This window comes from Cervus elaphus, chromosome 14 (assembly GCF_910594005.1).
Source record: "Cervus elaphus chromosome 14, mCerEla1.1, whole genome shotgun sequence".
NCBI lineage: Eukaryota > Metazoa > Chordata > Mammalia > Artiodactyla > Cervidae > Cervus > Cervus elaphus.
In genome coordinates, this window is record NC_057828.1 from 28,017,961 (window position 1) to 28,036,598 (window position 18,638).

Below are 18,638 nucleotides of genomic sequence, written 5' to 3' on the forward strand. Positions count from 1 at the left end.
ATCACATCAAAGGCCTACACAGTTTCCCAATTTTTCCTTGTCATATTTTGTTACTGAAAAATATAGCAACTTCAACAAAAGAACTGTTCCTGTGAGAAATAAAGGCTTCAAATAGGGCAAACTAAGGACCAAAAAAAGACCATATGATGCCACTAACCTCAGTGCCCTACAAACTCCAGCCACAAAAGGAGAGCATAGGAATTATAATTCCTTTCCTTCATTCTTTCCCATCCTGACACAGGAGTTTCCAGATTCACTGGCATCCAGTTTCAGAGATTATGTTCTGATAATGTAATTCTCACTTTAGCATTAGTGAAACTTTCAAAAAGCAAAGTATTTTGATGATGTATCCCTAGTCCTCTGTCCTTTTGCAATAACTCTGAGATAACAGGTTGTCCTTAAGAACTTCTAAAAGCCATTCTTCATTTCACATATTGTGACCTAGTTTCAGATTTTTGTCCCCTTTTCCTTCTAGATCCCACCATATCATAAAAGATCTTTCTGCTTTTCTTTTAAGCTCAATCAGAACAATATAGAATTGACATTTACAACTATTGTGCTATTTATTTATAAATATAGTCCATCGCCCCTGCACCATCCATGAGCCCTACATCCTTGGGTTTTGCATCTTGGGGTTCAACCATCCACAGATTGAAAATATTTGGAAATATAAAATTTCCAGAAAGTTCCAGAATGCAAAATTTGAATGTGTTGCACACAGGCAACTACTTACACAGCATTCATATTGTGTTAAGTATTAAGAGCAATCTAGAGATGATTTAAAGTATACAAGAGGATATGCATTGGTTACATGCAAATACTGCACCATTTTATATAAGGGACTTCACTGTACATGGATACTGAGGGGTGCCTGCATCTGGCCATGACAGGTTATCCAGTGGTGAAAATAAACACAGTAACAGCTACTGTATAGTAGTAAAATAAGCAAATGTTATTCAGACAAAAAAAGGGTATCCTATTGTTTAAAAAATATTTTTTTCCATTATTTGCCTTCTGACTAATAAAGATTAAGCTTAAAACAAAATGAAACTAATGAAAACTTATGAAAAGTCTACTTACCTCTACATAACTCTTCACAAAAGGGTCCCAAACTCCAGGAATTTGAATCAATGCGCAAAGGTTTACAGACGTCTTCCAGCTGCGGTTGAGCATATTCTGGGATGCTGTGTTGTAAGCATAATCGTCTTTATCTGCCCAAAGACAAAAGATTTTTTAAAGTAGTCAGTACTTTAAAATGCAGAATCAGTAACTGATAAACTACACATAAGAAAAGCTCAGACTGTAATGGCTTCACTGGTGAATTCTAACAAAGAAGAGTACTAATTCTTTACAAACTATCCCCCAAAAAAGGACAGAGAGAACACTTCCCAACTTACCTAAGAGATCAGTATTACCCAAATACCAAAATCAGACAATGACAACACAAGAAAATTACAGACCAACATCTCTTACACAGATGCACAAATTCTTAACAAAATACTAGCAAACTGAACCCAGCAACATATAAAGTGGAATTTATTCCAGGAATGAAAAGTTGTTTAGCATCTGAAATCAATTAATACATTATAAAATCAACAGAATAATGACAAAAACCTCATAGTCATCCCGATTGTTGCAGAAAAAGCATTTGATAAAAATTCAATAACTTTTCATGATAAAAACACTCAATATCTAGGAATAGAAGAAATTTCTTCAATCTGATAAAGAGCATCTTGTGAAAAACTCACAACTAATATCAGAATTGATGATGAAAGACTGCATGCAAGGGAGAATTCCTCTCCTGCCACTTCTGTTCAACACTCTCATGAACGTTCTGGCCAAGCAATTCAGCAAGAAAATGATATAAACAATGTTCAGATTAGAAAGAAAGAATTAAAACTTTCTTTACTTGAAGATGACATGATTTTCTACATAGAAAATCCTAAGAATCCACTAAAAATTTATTAGAATTAATTAGTTCATAGTTGTATAATATAAAATCAACATACAATAGTCAACAAACCATCCAAAAATGAAATCAGGAAAATAATACCATTTACAATAGCATAATAGCATCAAAAACAAGAAACAACTTAGCTATAAGTTTTACAAAAGAGATAAAAAATCATATCTGAAAAGTAGTATTGTTCAAGGAAATTAAAAATGACTTAAGTAAACGGAAACACATCCCATGTTCAAAGGTTAGAAGACTTATTAAATTAACTTATAGTTTTAATGCAACTTCTATCAAACTCCCAGCTGGCTTTTTTGCTTAAATTGGCAAGCTATTCCTATAATCCATATGGAAATGCAAAAGACCAAGAAGAACCAAAATAATATTTTAAAAAAATTTTTGGAGGATTCACAGTGTGACCTCAGAAGTCACTACAAAACTCCTGTAACTGAGACTGTGTGATATAGGTGTATATATATATATATACACACATACATGAACTTCCAGGGTGGCTCAGCAGTAAAGAATCCATCTGCCAATGCAAGAGACATGGATTTAATTTTCTTAGGAAGATTGCCCTAGAGAAGGAAACAGCAACCCATTCCAGTATTCTTGCCTGGGAAATCCCACGGACAGAAGAGCCTGGCGGGCTATAGTCCATGGGGTCGCAAAGAGTTGGATATGACTTAGCAACTAAACAACAATGGACATATACAGATCAATGGGAGAGAATTTACAGTCATAAATAAAACTTCATATATGAGTAAGTGATTTTTTGATAAGAGTACCAAGACAATTCAGTGGGAAAAAAATAGTCTTTTCAATAAATGTGCTGGAACAACTGAATATCCACATGTAAAATGACAAAATTGAACCTCTACTTACCTCACATGATATACAAAAATTCACTCAAGATGAATCAAAAAACCAAAATGTAGGAGTAAAACTACACACCTCTTAAAAGAAAACACTAGTCTAAATCTTTGTGACCCTGGAGTAGGCAATGGTGTCTTGGATGTGACACCAAAAGCATAAGCAACAAAAGAAAAAAACAGATAAACTAAACTTCATCAAAATTAAAACATTCTGTGTCTCAAAAACACCATTAAGAAAGTGAAAAAGGTAACCCACAGAATAAAAGAAAACATTTCCAAATCCCGCACCTATCTGATAAAGGACTTGGACCTAGAATATATAAAGATTTATAACTCAATAATAAAAAAAAAATAAGTACTTCAATTAAAAATCTCCTAGGAGAAAAGAATCTGAATGCAAATTTCTCCAAAGAAGACATACGAATGGCCCATAAGCACATGAAAAGATGCTCAACACTATTAGCCTCTAAGGAAATGCAAATCAAAACCACAACACACTACCTCACACCCACTGGGATAGTCCTATCAATGGCCAGCATTGGGAAGGACATGAAGAAATCAGTATCCTTCACATATACTGCTGGTGGGAATGGAAAATGGCACAGCTACTTTGGAAAACACTATGGAGGTCCCTCAAAAGTTCACAGCAACATTATTCAAAATTGCGAAAAAGTGCAAACATCCAAATGTCCACCAACTGATAATGGATACTTAAGTGTGGTATAATCATACAATGAAATATAAATAAATAAAAAGGAATTAAGTGACATTACATGCTACAACATGGGTGAACCTTTAAAAACATTAGGCTAAGTGAAAGAAGTCAGTAACAAAAGACCACATATTTCAGGACTACATTTGTATGAACTGTCCAGAATACATCTCCAGAGACAGAAAGTAGATTACTGGTTGCCTAGCAATGCAGGAACTGGGGAAGAGTCAAAAGGGACTGCTAACGGGTGCAGGCTTTCTTTCTGGGGGTGACAAAACTGTTCTAAAATTGATGATGGTAATGGATGAACAACTGTGAATATATTACAAAACACTGAATTTATTATACTGTAAGTGAGATCAAATTGCCAACGTATGCTAGAATATAGAAAAAGCAAGGGAGTTCCAAAAAACATCTACTTCTGCTTCACTGACTATGCTAAAGCCTTTGACTGTATGCACCACAACAAACTGTGGAATATTCTTAATGAGATGAGAATACCAGACTACCTGACCTGGCCCTGAGAAATCTGTATGCAGGACAAGAAGCAACAGTTAGAACTGCACATGGAAAAATGGACTGGTTCAAAACTGGGAAAGGAGTGTATCAAGGCTGTATATTGTCACCCTGTTTATTTAACTTATAAGCAGAGCACATCATGTGAAATGCTGGGTTGAATTAATCACAAGCTGGAATCAAGATTGTCGGGAGAAATATCAACAACCTCAGATATGCAGATGATACCACTTTAATGGCAGAAAGTGAAGGAACTAAAGAGCCTCTTGATGAAGGTGAAAGAGGAGAGTGAAAAAGCTGGCTTAAAACTCAACATTCAAAACACAAAGATCACGGCATCCAGCCCTATCACTTCATGGCAAATAGATGGGGAAATTGTAGAAACAGTGTCAAATTTCATTTTCTTGGGCTCCAAAATCAATGTGGATGGTGACTGCATGCCATGAAGTTAAAAGACACTTGCTCCTTGGAAGAATAGCTATGACAAACCTAAACAGTGTATTAAAAAACAGAATCATCACTTTACCGACAAAGGCCCATATGGTCATAGTCAAAGCCATGGTTTCTCTAGAAGTCATGCATGGATATGAGAGTTGCACCATTAAGAAGGCTGAGTGCCGAAGAACTGATGCTTTCGAACTGTGGTGCTGGAGAAGACTCTTGAGAGTCCCTTGAACACCAAGGAGACCAAACCAGGTAATCCTAAAGGAAATCAACCTTGAATGTTCACTGGAAGGACTGGTGCTGAAGCTGAAGCTCCAATCCTTTGGCCACCTGATGTTAAGAGCTGACTCACTGGAAAAGACCCTGATGCTGGAAAAAACCGAGGGTAAGAGCAGAAGGGGATGACAGATGATGAGATAATTGTATGGCATCACTGACTCAATGGACATGAGTTTGAGCAAACTCAAGGAGATAGTGAAGGACAGGGAAGCCTGGCTTTCTGCAGTCCACGGGGTTGCAAAGAGTCGGACAGGACTTAGTGACTGAACAACAATGACAACAAGTGGGTGAACCATATCAAGAATCATATCTCAATTCTCAATAAAGCTGTTATTTTAAAAAAAGAGAGATTACCATACCACATAATAAATTGGGTGACATGAAAACTTCTGATAATAATAAACAATGAGGAGAAGAGACAAAAGAAAACTCAAAACAGACTACTAATGGGATATAAATTAGTAACCACTTTGCAAAGAGTTTAGCCTATTATGTAGTAAAGCTGAAGATACACATGCTTAGTGACAACAATTCTACTCCAAGAAACACACGCATATGTGTACCACTATCCGTGCCCAAGAATTTCAAAGCAGCATTAATTATAATATCCCCAAACTATTAAATCCTAAATGGCAATCAATATATAGAAGGAATAAATTGCAAGAATATCATACAATGTATTGTTTCACAACAACAAAAATGAATAAACTAGAGCAAATTCAACCATACAATCACATGTTAAATGTTGAACAAAATATGCAATGTCCCCCAAAATATGTACAGTGTGGATCCAAATACGACACTAAAATATAGGCAAAACTACACTACATCGTTTACAGATGTGTGTGCTGCGCTGTGCTCAGCCGCTTCAGTCCTGTCCAACCCTTCGTGACCCTATGGACGGTAGCCACCTGGGAAGCCCTTACAGATGCATGCTTGAGTGGTAAAGGTATCTTTAAAAACAAAGGAGTTATTCTCATTAAGGGGCCTCCTAGATGGCACAGAGGTAAAGAATCCACCTGCAATGCAGGAGACGCAAGAGATGTGGGTTTGATCCCTGGGTTGGGAAGAAGGAAATGGCAACCCACTCCAGTATTCTTGCCTGGAGAATTCCATGGACAGAGGAGCCTGGTGGGCTGCAGTCCATGGGGTGACAAAGAGTTGGACATGACTGAGCTCTGAACACTAATTATCATTAAAGTCAGAACAGTGGTTTCCTTGAGACAGAATGAGAGATGTGATCAGGAAAGAACACATGGAGAACTTTCAGGGGGACAGCAATGTTGTGCTCCTTAATCTGGGTGTAGTTACATGAATGTTTGTTTCATAAATTCATTCTATCATACATTTGTTTGACACTGCTTCTTCAGGATATATTTCACAGTCTTTTTTTTTTTTTTATATATTTCACAATCTTAAAGGTTTAAAAAGAAAATCTGTCCTTCGAAACAAACAGTTGGAAGCACAAAACACTTTGGGGTTCCAATGCTTCTTTTTGGCCAAAACAGTAGCCTCCTTTCACCCAATATACAGATTAGTACACTCTTCCCAGTGGATCTACTGCATAAATATCAATATGAACTTGGAAATGAAATGGTAACTGGAAAGCAGGTGTAAAAGGATATCAGAAAAAAGAAAGAAAGAAGGGTAGATCCCTGAGTAAATATAAGTTGGGTGTGAATTTACCATGGAAGGGGGTTCCCAGCTACCAAGTGCATCAAAGCCAACCAGCATAGGCCACAGCAGAAAGGAAAAATCCCAAGGCAACTGAGCACACGTTCATGTGTTACATTCCGTAAGTCTGGTCATATAAAACTAGTCCTAGTTTTTTTCCCCATTAAATAGCCATGTGAGGTTAAAGATCATCTAAAGAGCTCCACATTTTATCCCATCTTTATCTCTTGTTGCTCCAGAAGAGTGCCAGCTGAAGAAGGTACTGAATTATCTAACCATGAAAGTGATGGTATAAATCCACGTTCCAACTGCTTTAATCATCATGTATTTGCTTGAGTTCTACCTAAGTGTGTGAGAAGGAAAGGAAATAATGATTTTAAAACTCACCTAAATCAGTATCAGTGATTTTTCTTAAACAGAACATTACAGTGGGCATTTCGGCAAGGTCTGTCGTTGTGTTGTGTTACTCGATCAGTACTGTCCAACTCTTTGTGACCCCACGGACTGTAGCCCACCAGGCTTCTCTGTCCATGGGATTCTCCAGGCAAGAATACTGGAGAGGGCTGCCATTTCCTTCTCCAGGAGATCTTACCAACCCAGGGACTGAATCCGGGTCTCCCGCATTGCAGGCAGAGTCTCTACTGTCTGAGCCACCAGGGAAGTCCTTCAGCAAGTTTAACGAAAGAAATACAGATGTGTGACCTCAAAAGACTGATGAGTCTAGACAAGGAGACACAACACAACACACACATGAAAAAACTCACAGTGATTAAAAAAGCAAAAGGTGAAGAGTCAAATGATATAGGCTGAACATGCAGCTGGTGTGTTGGGCTTAAAGTAAAAGGAGGAGCGGTCTAATGAGTCCTGAAGACAGATGGCATCCTGGAGCAGGAGGATGCACAGAGGCCTCACAAGATCATCATGATGAAGACAGTATCTCAGAAGTGTCTTGGGGGTGGTTAAAGACAGGAAACAGGAAGGGAATTTGCAACTGGTGAACCCACCCGCCCAGAGACCAAGGAAATACTACTACCAATTAAGGATACTGAGGAAACACAGCTTAACATAAACGAAGTGATAAATGTCAAAACTGGGATTTGGATGAAGGAGGTGAAAACAGGAAAAAGGTTAATCCCAGAGAAGTTATGGACAAAAACTATATGAGGGAAAAAAGGTGCAGAGAATCATACAGCTTGAAAGAACACAAATTTAGGGACAGGAGAGGACAACATCACCACTGCAAGTAAGAGAAAGAGAAGGCAGTTGGGGAAGAACACATAAGTCAGTTCTGGGGGTGATCAGTGGAGTCAAGAAAATTGTGTTATGACCTTTGTACAGAAATGAAACAACTTGATCTTGCCCTATTCTTTAAACATATTTTCCTAAGAAACCACATTACAAAACAAACTAAACTCCACTATAAACACACAGAAAGAAATGCTTCTTCTATGCGATAATGCCCATAGATGAAAATTTGTGACCTTTCCTGGAAATCAGGTTTCCAAGAAATGAATGAATCTAGGACTATTCCTGGTGGCACAGTGAATAAGAATTCACCTTCCAATGAAGGGGACATGGATTCTTGGTCCCCTTGGACCCTGTTCCAAGAAGATTCCACATGTTGTACAGCTTAGCCCATGTGCCGCAACTACTGAGCCTGTGCTCTAGAGTCCACGAGCCACAACCACCAAGCCAGAGCACCACAAGTACTGAAGCCCACACACCCTAGATCCCAGGCTCCACAACAAGAAGCCACTGCAATGAGCAGCCCAGGCACCACAATGAAGAGTAGCCCCTGCTTGCTGCAACTAGAGAAAGCCTGCTCACAACAATGAAGACCCAGTGCAACCAAAGACAAAAATAAATTTTAAAAAAGCAATGAATCTAAAATGGTCATGAACTTAACCTATGAATTACCTAAATTTATGTCTGAAAAGTCTTTTGTTTAAATATTAGAAATTTTATAAAGTATGAAGCAGAATTTTATAAGCATAGCAATCTCTGTTCTCTGTACTATCTGGATAAAGCCAGGCTTGGAAGGAGGGGAATTAGATTACTCCTCAAGATTCCTTCTGTCCCTCTGACAGTCTTACCACTCATCACTCATATTTACTCACCAAGTTGAGACAATTCCATCTTCTTTTTAGACCAAGAATAATACTGCAAAAGCCCTTTATAGGCCTGAATGAGGTTGACTAACACTTCCTGGGAAGAAGACTTTTCACCATATCGCCATGTCTCTGCCTGGGTGAGAATTCTGTTTGCATCTTCAAGCAATCCATGATGCAGAAGGTATAATGCATGTTGTAAGGAAATCTGAAACATTAAGAAAGGCCCACTGTCATGCAGGTCATTATATAACCATTAGTTTAAAAATTCAGTAAATATATGATACACGCTGGGCTAAGACCTCGGGAGAACACCAACAATGGAACATTGTCCCCGTGATCAAAAATTTCAACCTGGCACAAACATGCATGAAAAAATTGTTGTTGTTTAGTCACTAAGTCGTGTCCAACTCTTTGCAACCCCATGGACTGTGGCCTGCCAGGCTCCTCTGCCCATGGGATTCTCCAGGCAAGAATACTGGAGTGCGTTGCCATTTCCTTCTCCTGGGGATCTTCCCAACCCAGGGATCAAACCTGCACCTCCTGCTTAGCAGGATTCTTTACCACTGAGCCACCAGAGAAGCCCATACATCAATTATATGTCAAATTTTCAATTAAAAATGAAAAAAAAAAGATTAATTACATAAAGAAAGAGCAATACAAATCGGGAGAGCATTAAGGAGGAGAATAATGGGAAATACAGCTAATTATATGAACAGAGTCAGAGTTCAAACCTTCCTCTTCAACTACTGTAATGATTTCTCAACTCATGTCTCCTGTCTTGTCCCCCTACAATCCATCTTCCATGTGACCACCAAAGAAATCTCATTGGTCATTTGTGCAAAATTCTTCAACAGTTCCCACTGCCTACAGAATAAAAATCTCAGCTCTACAGAGATGGCATACAGAGCTCAGCTTACTTCCCCTGGTTTCTACCTATGTGATTTTTAGAATAACTAAAGACACATTAGACACAGAGGTATCAGAGTCTTTATTATCCCCTACCATGCTAGACTACAATTTCCTCCAGTACGCAGAGTGAATACCCACTAGCTTCTTCGGACTCATGTCCAGCATCACATCCCTTCTTTGCCCAATTCCCCTAACTCATTCAATCCTAGCCCTTTCCAATTCCAGAGAGCCAACCATTTTCTACTTTGTCTTCTCACCGTAATTGCATTTCTACCATGGCAACCATAACCATTTATTTCATTTACATACCTGTCTCCCTTTACTGCAAGAACCATGTCCAGCAGATTGTCTGGGAAACAGCAGCAGGTGTTTTTAAAAGTGTTACTAAAAAATGTCTTTTGTCTATCCTAATTACCACCCTCAGACTCTGGAGTACGAAATAAAGTTTCTCTCAGATTTCTCTCAGATTACTTCACTTGAATAGATTCTATGAGCTTAAAAGGAACTAACCAATAATTTAGTTAAAACTCTACCTTCCCTCCCTAAACGGTTATCCAGTTTCTCCCTGAAAGAAGAGAAGGACCCAACACCAGGGCAGGCTATCCCCTTTTTCCAACTGTTCACTGAGAAAGTTCTTCTTTAAGTGGAACCATATGCTGCTTCCATTGTTTCTGCTTATAATGTACATGGTCTACCAGAAAATAAGATCCTAAGGGAGAACCTGGCACATAAGAGAAACAAAAATTTTTTCCTAAATTAATAAAACCTGCAAAGAATCCTAAACTAGGGAAAATTTTTTTTCAAAATTAGAAAGCAGGACTATAAAATGCTACAGCCACTATGGAAAACAGCTTAGTGATTCCTAAAGAAGTTAAACATAGAATTATATGTCTACACATACATGTTTTTCTAATACACATATATAAATACCAACTCACTGGAAAAGACCCTGATGCTGGGAAAGTTGGAAAGCAAAAGGAGAAGGGGACCACCGAGGATGAGATGATTAGATAGCATTGCTGATTCAATAATGGACGTGAATTTGAGCAAACTCCAGGAGACAGTACAGAATAGAGGAGCCTGGCATGCTACAATCTATGGGGTCACAAAGAGTTGGACAGAACTTAGTGCCTGAACAACAACAAACATGTGTATATGTATGTACATGACATAAAACATGACCTAGCAATTCTACTCAAAGGTAGACCTCCAAAGAAATTGAAAGCAGAGACTCAAACAGATACCAGTATGACAGCATTCACTGAAGTGTTATTCACAATAGCCACAAGATGGAAACAACCAAACAAGAGATGAAAGGATAAGAAAATGTGATAGATACATACAACAGAATATTGCAGTATACTGAGCCATAACAAAGGGTGAGGTCTGATCCACGCCACAACACAGATGAATCTTGAAAATATGATGCTAGGTGAAATAACCAAAACATAAAAGGACAAATATTATATGCTTCCACTTATAACAAATACCTAGAATAGCCAAATTTATAGACACAGAAAGTAGATTAGAGGTGATGAGGGGATGGGAGGAGGAGGGAATGAGGAGTTACTGCTTAATGGGTACAGAGTTTCTGCTTGGGGTGATAGAAATTTTGGCAATACTGGTGATGGCTGCACAACAATGGAAACATAATTAATGCCACTGAATTAATTATACACTTAAAGATGGTTAGAATATCGCACTTTACGTTACATACATTTTGCAACAATTTAAAAATATCTGACAACTAGAGAAAGTAAAAATAAAACAAGAATAGGAGGGTAAATATTTTAGGCCTCACAGGCCTATTGGTCTCAGTCACAACTACTCGACTCTGCCATTGTCTGGCTAAAAGTAGCTACCGGCAGTGTGGAAATGAATGGGTGTGGCAATGTTCCAACAAAACTTTATTTAGAGGCACTGGAAAAAAAATTAAAAAGCAAAGCATGCAAAAACTTGATTGAGAAAGTGCTTTTAGTCAAATATATACCAAGGAGAGGTATATTATCATAACATTTTGGAGGATGTCAATTCTTTTAGATAAACTTTTACTAGACACTTTAACTTGGATAGAGCTCCACCTAAACATGAGAAACAATGAAACATTTTCACACATGGCTCAGAAGAGTTAATGCTGTGAAAATGCCCATACTACCCATACTACCCAAAGCCATCTATGGATTCAGTGCAATACCTATCAAAATACCACTGGTATTTTTCACATAAATAGAAAATACAATCTTCAAATTTGGATGCAAAAATTTTATTATTCACAAAAAAACTGTGAATAGTCAAAACAATCTTGAGAAAGAACAATGCTGCAGGTATCATACTTTGTATTTCAATCTATATTACCAAACTAATGGCAACCCACTCCAGTGTTTTTGCCTTGAGAATCCCAGGGACGGGGGAGCTTGGTGGGCTGCCGTCTATGGGGTCGCACAGAGTCAGACACGACTGAAGTGACTTAGCAGCAGCAGCAGCAGCATAGCCTTCAAAGCAGACACATCAGACAAGTGGAACAGAATTGGGAGTCCAGACCTAAGCCCATCCATATGTTGTCAACTAATATTTGACAAAGGAGCCAAGAATACTGAAAGGGCAAAGGTCAGTCTCTTCAATGAATGATGTTGGGGAAACTATAGGCGTTTATATGCAGAAGAATGAAACTGGACCCTTAATTTACACCACTCACAAAAATTAACTCAAAATGGATCAAGGACTTAAAGGTAAGATCTGAAACTAAAATTCTCAGAAGAAAACAGGAGAAAAAAAACTCCTTGTTATTGGTCTTGGCAATAAATTCTTGGGGTATGACACCAAAAGCATAAGCAATAAAAGTGAAAATAAACAAGTGGGACTGCATCAAACTAAAAAGCTTCTGCACAACAAAGGAAACCATCAACAAGATGAAAAGGCAGTCTACTGAATGGGATAAAATATTTTCAAATCATGTATCTGATAAGAAATACCTAAAATATATAAAGAACTCATACAGGTCAATAGCAAGAACAACAAAAAATATATTATAATTAAAAATGGGCAGAAGAGGGACTTCTCTGGTGGTCCCTCAGCATGGAGCTAAGACTCCATGCTCCCAGTGCAGAGGGCCAGGGTTTAATCCCTGGTCAGGGAACTAGATCTCGCATGCTGCAGCTAAGACCCGGTGCAGCCAAATAAATAAATATTAAAAAAAAAAAAAGGTGGGGTGAAGGAGGTTCAAGAAAGAGGGGACATATGTATACGTATCTACAGCTGATTCATGTTGATGTATGGCAGAAACCAACACGATATTGTAAAGCAATTATCTTCCAATTAAAAATAAATAAATAAATTTAAATTTGGGCCACAGTAGTGAAAGCTCTGCATCCTACCCACTGGATAGCCAAGGAATTCTCCCACTTCAAACGAGCTAGAATGGCTAGCATCAAAAAGACAAGAGAGGACTTCCCTGGTGGTACAGTGGATGGGAATCCGCCTACCAATGCAGGGCACACAGGTTTGATTCCTGATCCGGAAAGATTCCACATGCCATGGAGCAACTAAAAACGATGCTGCAACTACTGAAGCCCGTGCACCTAAAGCCTGTGCTCTGCAACAAGAGAAGCCACTGCAATGAGAAGCCCATGCACTGCAAGGGGGAACAGCTGCTACTCACCGCAACGAGAAAGGGCCCGCCCAGCAACAAAGACCCAGCACAACCAACCAAAAGGAAAACAAAACAAAAGACAAGAAATAACAAGTGTTGGTGAGGGTGTGGAGAATAGGGGACCGTTGTACACTGCTGGTGTACGTTCCCTTTGGAATGTAAAGTGGTCTAGCCACCACGGAGAATGTGGTATGGTGGTTCCTCTAATAAATTAAAAACAGATCTAATACATGATCCAGCAATCCACATTGGCATATATATCCAAAGTTGAAATCACTATCTGGACGAGATATCTGCACTTCCATGTCCACACTATTCACAAAAGCCAAGACATGGAAGCAATCTAAGTGAGCAATGATGAATGAATGAATAAGGAAAATATTGTATACACACATATATACATTGGAACATTATTCAGTCATGCAAAAGAATGAAATCTTGCATGTGTGGCAACATGGATGAGCTTTGAGGGCGTTACACATAGGGAAATAAGTCATACAAAAAGAGCTCATCTCACTTTCCGGTGGAATCTAAAAACATCCAACCCATAGAAACAGAGTAAAATGCTGGCTGCCACAGGCTGAGGGCTGGAGTAGTCAAAGGACACAAACTCTCAATTATAAGATGAGTAAGTTTGAGGATCTAATGTACAGCATGGTGACTATGGCACTGTTAACTTGAAAGCTGCGACAAGGGTAGAACTTCAACATTCTCAACACAGCAACAACAAAATGATATTATGTGATGGGATGGAGATGTTAACTAACCTCATTGGGGTAAACATTTGGCAATATATACATGCTATCAAATCATCACATTGTATACCTTAAAAGAAATAAAATCATATGTCAATTATATCTCACCAAAGCTGGAAACCTTTTCTCAAGTATTCAAATTCCCAATTTGTTTAGCTCTTTCCCTTTTCCAAAAACACCAATTCTTAGAGAGCTCAACTGACTTAAGCAAATATTAGAATTTGGCCCATCATCACAGTGACGCACAAGTGCCGTTTCTGAAGGCCTGGTTCTGGCAGCCAGAGATACACAAAGAGAAGATATTTTCACCCGCACAACATGGCAGGCGACAGGAAATGGAGAAGTAAATGGCTCTCACAATGCGATTTTTCCTTCAGCTTCTCTTACTGACCCAGGTGTGTTACCCCCTTTCTCATCTTTTTTTAACATTCTTACCTACCTTATCACTGAGACAAGCAATTTTAAAAAATGAACGCTGCAGATGTAAATTCACAAAGCCTACATTCTCACCTTCAAGTAATTCGTGATGCCAATATTTTTCATCCGGTCAGCAAAGGTATTGAAAGTTTCCACATTGCTTTTGGGATGATAATAAAGAATTTCACTTCCAAGCCTCCAAATAATCTGTCAAAACAGAAGTTACTAACAAAACTGTAAAACCCCTGCCTTAACCAATGTCTCCGAAAGCTATTTTCTTCTGATAACATTAAAAAACAACCTATAACTCCTTTTTCTAGATACCACTACTGTCAACATTTTACTGTACTTCACCCAATGGAAGTATTATTACATTTTATGTGATTAGAAGCTTTTCCTGTTGATTAAAATACCAGGTGTCATTAACAGTGTCATTGTGAGCCAAAAGTCTAAAGAAGGTGAGCAGTTAAGATACATTTTGAAGATAACATTTTTAATTAGTATAGGAGAAAAACTTTAAAGTTAGAAAACTCTGGTTCCATTAACATTGGCTTCTTCACTGCCTCAGCCTCATCTTTATTATCTACCAAGTGAGAGCTATGGACTCAATGTTTCCTCACATTTCATCAGGTTCTACGACTATTGACTATGGTTAGTCTATCTTTAGAGCTTCAGCTTACGAATCTGCATCAACTTTATTTATTATAAATTTTAATAAAAATATTTTCTCCCCAGAGCACCAAAACTTTGATGATAGTACTTGCAACTCTTCTTTTGCATGAGGGAAAACCTCTATTTCTCTTATTCCATTTAAAGTACTTCAATGATGGGACTTCCCTGGTGGTTCAGTGGCTAAGACTCTGTGCTTCCAATGCAGGGGGCCCGGGTTCAAGCCCTGGTCGGGGAACAAGATCCCATGTGCTGTAACTAAGACCTCATGCAGTCAAATAAATAAATAAATAAATAAAGTACTTCAATGATACCAATCTTCAAAGTAAACTGGTTGTTTGGTATAATGTTGGTTTAGTATAATCATAATACTCAGAAAGAGATAGAGTTCTTTTATAGATAATCAAATTGCAGTATTTTGAAGCTTAAAGAAAATGTGGAGATAATCCTACCACAGTTGTTCTTAAATCCATATGTTTGTAAGAATTACCTGGGACACCAGTTAAAAATAAATATTCCAGGGATTCAGACCTGGACTCAGTAAAACTGGGGTGGAGGGCAGGAATCTATACTATCAACAAAGGCTCTATGTGACTCACACAGAGCCCAAACAAGCATCTGGTAACCACTGATTTAATTCTTTCAATTTACAAAACAAACTCTGGACAAAAAGGGACTGTGATTTGTCCAATGTTTTATAGATCTAGATTAACTTTAGTACATAAACTAAACTTTCAATCAATGGTTAAATTTTTTTTTCATATTTTTTGGTTCTATTAGACATCTAATTGACACAATGGTTACTCTAATAGTAAAAGCTACTTGAAATATCCATGTGAAGTTATCTGTGGACATACTATCTTTTACAAAACAAATTTAACAGTACATGCCAAGCACTGTTCTAGATGCCTGCCCTGGTGGAATTTACATTCTGTTGTAGAGAGACTGACAATAACCAAGAAATACAATAATTAAATTGGCAAGTATTATGGGAAAAACAATGAAGCAGGATCAGAAGACCAGGGTGGCCAGTTGGAAAGTGAAGGGGGTGGGTGTGCAGTTGCAACTTTAAATGGTGAAGGGAGGCCCCACTCCAAGTATGGTGTGAAGAAGGGTGACCACAGAGATAGCCAAAGAAACCACAAAGACAATCAGGAAGAAGTATGGTTGTTCAAGGGATGAGCAAGGAGGCCAGTGGGGCTGGAGAAGAAAAGCAAGTTAGATGGTAACAGGAGATAAGGTCAAAGGGGAAAGGGAATGCGCAGAGTAAGGAGAACTTGCAGGTGATCAGGACACTGGCCCTCACTCTGAGTGAAACAGGAAAGTCACTGCAGGGTTTTCAGCTGAGCAGTGACGTGATTTGACTCATGGTTTAAAAGGACTGTGCTGTATCACTAATCATTTGAAAAATGCCCATCAAAGCTACAATGAGACACCATGTCACAACCACTAGGGTGGCTGTAATCAAGAAGACAATCAATAATACTGTCGGCGAGGATGTACAAATGTTGGAAACCTTGTATGTTGCTGGTGGGAATGTAAAACAGTGCAGTCAATGTGGAAAACAGTCTAGCAGTTCCTTAATAGGTTACATATATTTATCAGACGCCCCAGCATACTACTCCTCGTTATATACACCCAAGAGAAATTACAACAAACACCCATAAAAACTTGTACATGGGGGGAAAAAAAAATAACTTGTACATTAATGTTCATAGTAGCATTATTCATAGTAACAGGAAGAAAAACTACTCAAATATCTAAAAACTGATTTATCAATTTTATCTCATCAAATGAGATAAAGCCTTACACTGGAATATTATTTTGCAATAAAAGTCAGTGAAGAACTAATATGCTACAATATGGTATAATAAGCCTTGAACACATTATGTTCAGTAAAAGAATTCATTCATAAAAAGACATATATGATTCTATTTATATGAAATGTCCAGAATAAAAAGTAGATTAATGGTTGCCAAGGCCTGGGGTCTGAAGAAGAGGGACTACAAGTGGGTACAGTGTTTCTTTTGAGGGGGTGACAAAAAATGTTCTAAATTTATATTGTGGTGACAGTTGCACACCTCTTGTGAATATATGAAAACACACTGAATTGTTCAATTTAAATGGGCGAACTGTATGGTGTTTAATGTAGCTCAATAAGGCTATTTTTTTTTTAAAGGCTCAGTCTGGTTATTATGCTGAAAATACACTGGGAGGTAGAGGACGGTAAGCAGTCATCTAAGTGAGGTGATGGGAGTCTGAGTCAAGGAAGCAGCAAAAAGGACGTGGTGAGAAGTACTCAAGATTGCAAGGAGCAGGTTTTCAAAGGAGAGCCAACAGAATTTTCTGATGGTTTGGATATGAGGTGCAAAAGAAAAGAAAAAAAATCCAGATTGGGCTTCAAAACTAGATAAGGGAACCGTCATCTGAAATGAGGAAAATTAGAAAGGACAAGGAATACCAGCAAAACCAGTTTGTATTTGCTAGTATGATACGACATATCGTACTAGCTAATATTAGATACTAAGAGGTGAGGTTGAACAGAATGTTGGGTACAGTGATCTGGACTTGACAGATGTCAGAGCCCCAGATACACAGTGGGGGAATCACAGCATACAGACTGAATGAAAGGCCATGAAACTGAAAGAGATCAAGAGAGTTCAGATAACAATAACACCTGAAGATTGGAGTGCTCAAGGACTCCCACGTCAGAAGGCCAAGGAGACGAAGAGCAATCAGAAAAGGAAACCAAGGAATGGCCAGTGTAGTAGGAGAAAAATCTGAGAGTGCAGAGTGCTGGAAGCCAGACAAAGAATTCTGTTTGTTTCTTCATCACACAGACGGGAACGACCTGGTATGCTTAACATTGGTAATGATCAAGTTAGACGACTACTGAGAATCAGCCACTGGATTCAGCAAACTGGATATCACTGTTGACTCTGAGAAGGCAATTTGGTAGAAATGATGATTTGCGGGGGAGTCTAACTGAAGAGGGTTTGGAACAAATAGATACATAAACTCTTCCCAGGAGTTTTGCTGAAAGGCAGAGTGGAGAAATGAGCACAGCTTGTGGAAGAAGTAGAAGTCAAGAGATGATATTAAGTGGGAGAGAGAACGACATGTTTGCATGAAGATGGGAACCATCCTATAGAGAGGGGATGATAAGGACATGGGGAAAGATGGAAGAATTACTTAAATGAATGAATAAATATTTGGGAATCTGAGAATTCAGAGTTAAAGTATTTTTCATCTCCTTGAAATTATAATAGAAAAATGAAGTATGAAAAAAATGTCTCGATACATACTCAATTTGAGATCTTGCAAAAGGTGTTCTGGGTGGAGTTCAAGAGGCAGGATTCTGCCTCAACTCCCAGGATTCTGTGCTGTCTTCCAGGGGACTCACACTTTACTTACCTCGGGTGCACCCTGCCTTTTGTTGCTATCCGTATCTTCCAAAATCTGAAGGTAACTGTGCATGTATTCTGCAGCTCGCTGCCACTGGTGCCTCAGCAGAGCTTCTTGGATAAAACTTAAACAAGCGCTTGTTGTCTGAGCAAAATCCTTCTCCTGTTTTCCTCCAGAGGCTATAAAGGTTAAAGAGGAAAGTCTTGAGCCAGTGACCTCAAATGAACAATTCAAGAATCTTACTTCTGATAAGCACAGTTTTAACAAGT

The 18,638-nt window shown here is 38.4% G+C and overlaps 1 protein-coding gene across 8 annotated transcripts in view; it reads right to left on the minus strand.

Annotated features, from left to right (window-relative positions):
- TAF1A (TATA-box binding protein associated factor, RNA polymerase I subunit A) overlaps window positions 1-18,638 on the minus strand; it is a 33,980-nt gene that overhangs the window by 9,139 nt on the left and 6,203 nt on the right. For 7 of the 8 annotated variants that reach the window (XM_043923703.1, XM_043923697.1, XM_043923695.1 and 4 more), the window contains 4 exons: window positions 18,379-18,548; window positions 14,389-14,502; window positions 8,572-8,770; window positions 1,081-1,211 (listed from right to left, as the gene is read on the minus strand). In XM_043923703.1, coding sequence (XP_043779638.1) covers window positions 1,081-1,211; window positions 8,572-8,770; window positions 14,389-14,502; window positions 18,379-18,441 — 507 coding nt within the window. In that variant the 5' untranslated portion in view covers window positions 18,442-18,548. The remainder of the gene's footprint in view (window positions 1-1,080; window positions 1,212-8,571; window positions 8,771-14,388; window positions 14,503-18,378; window positions 18,549-18,638) is intronic. The other variant, XM_043923702.1, reaches the window with a different exon arrangement.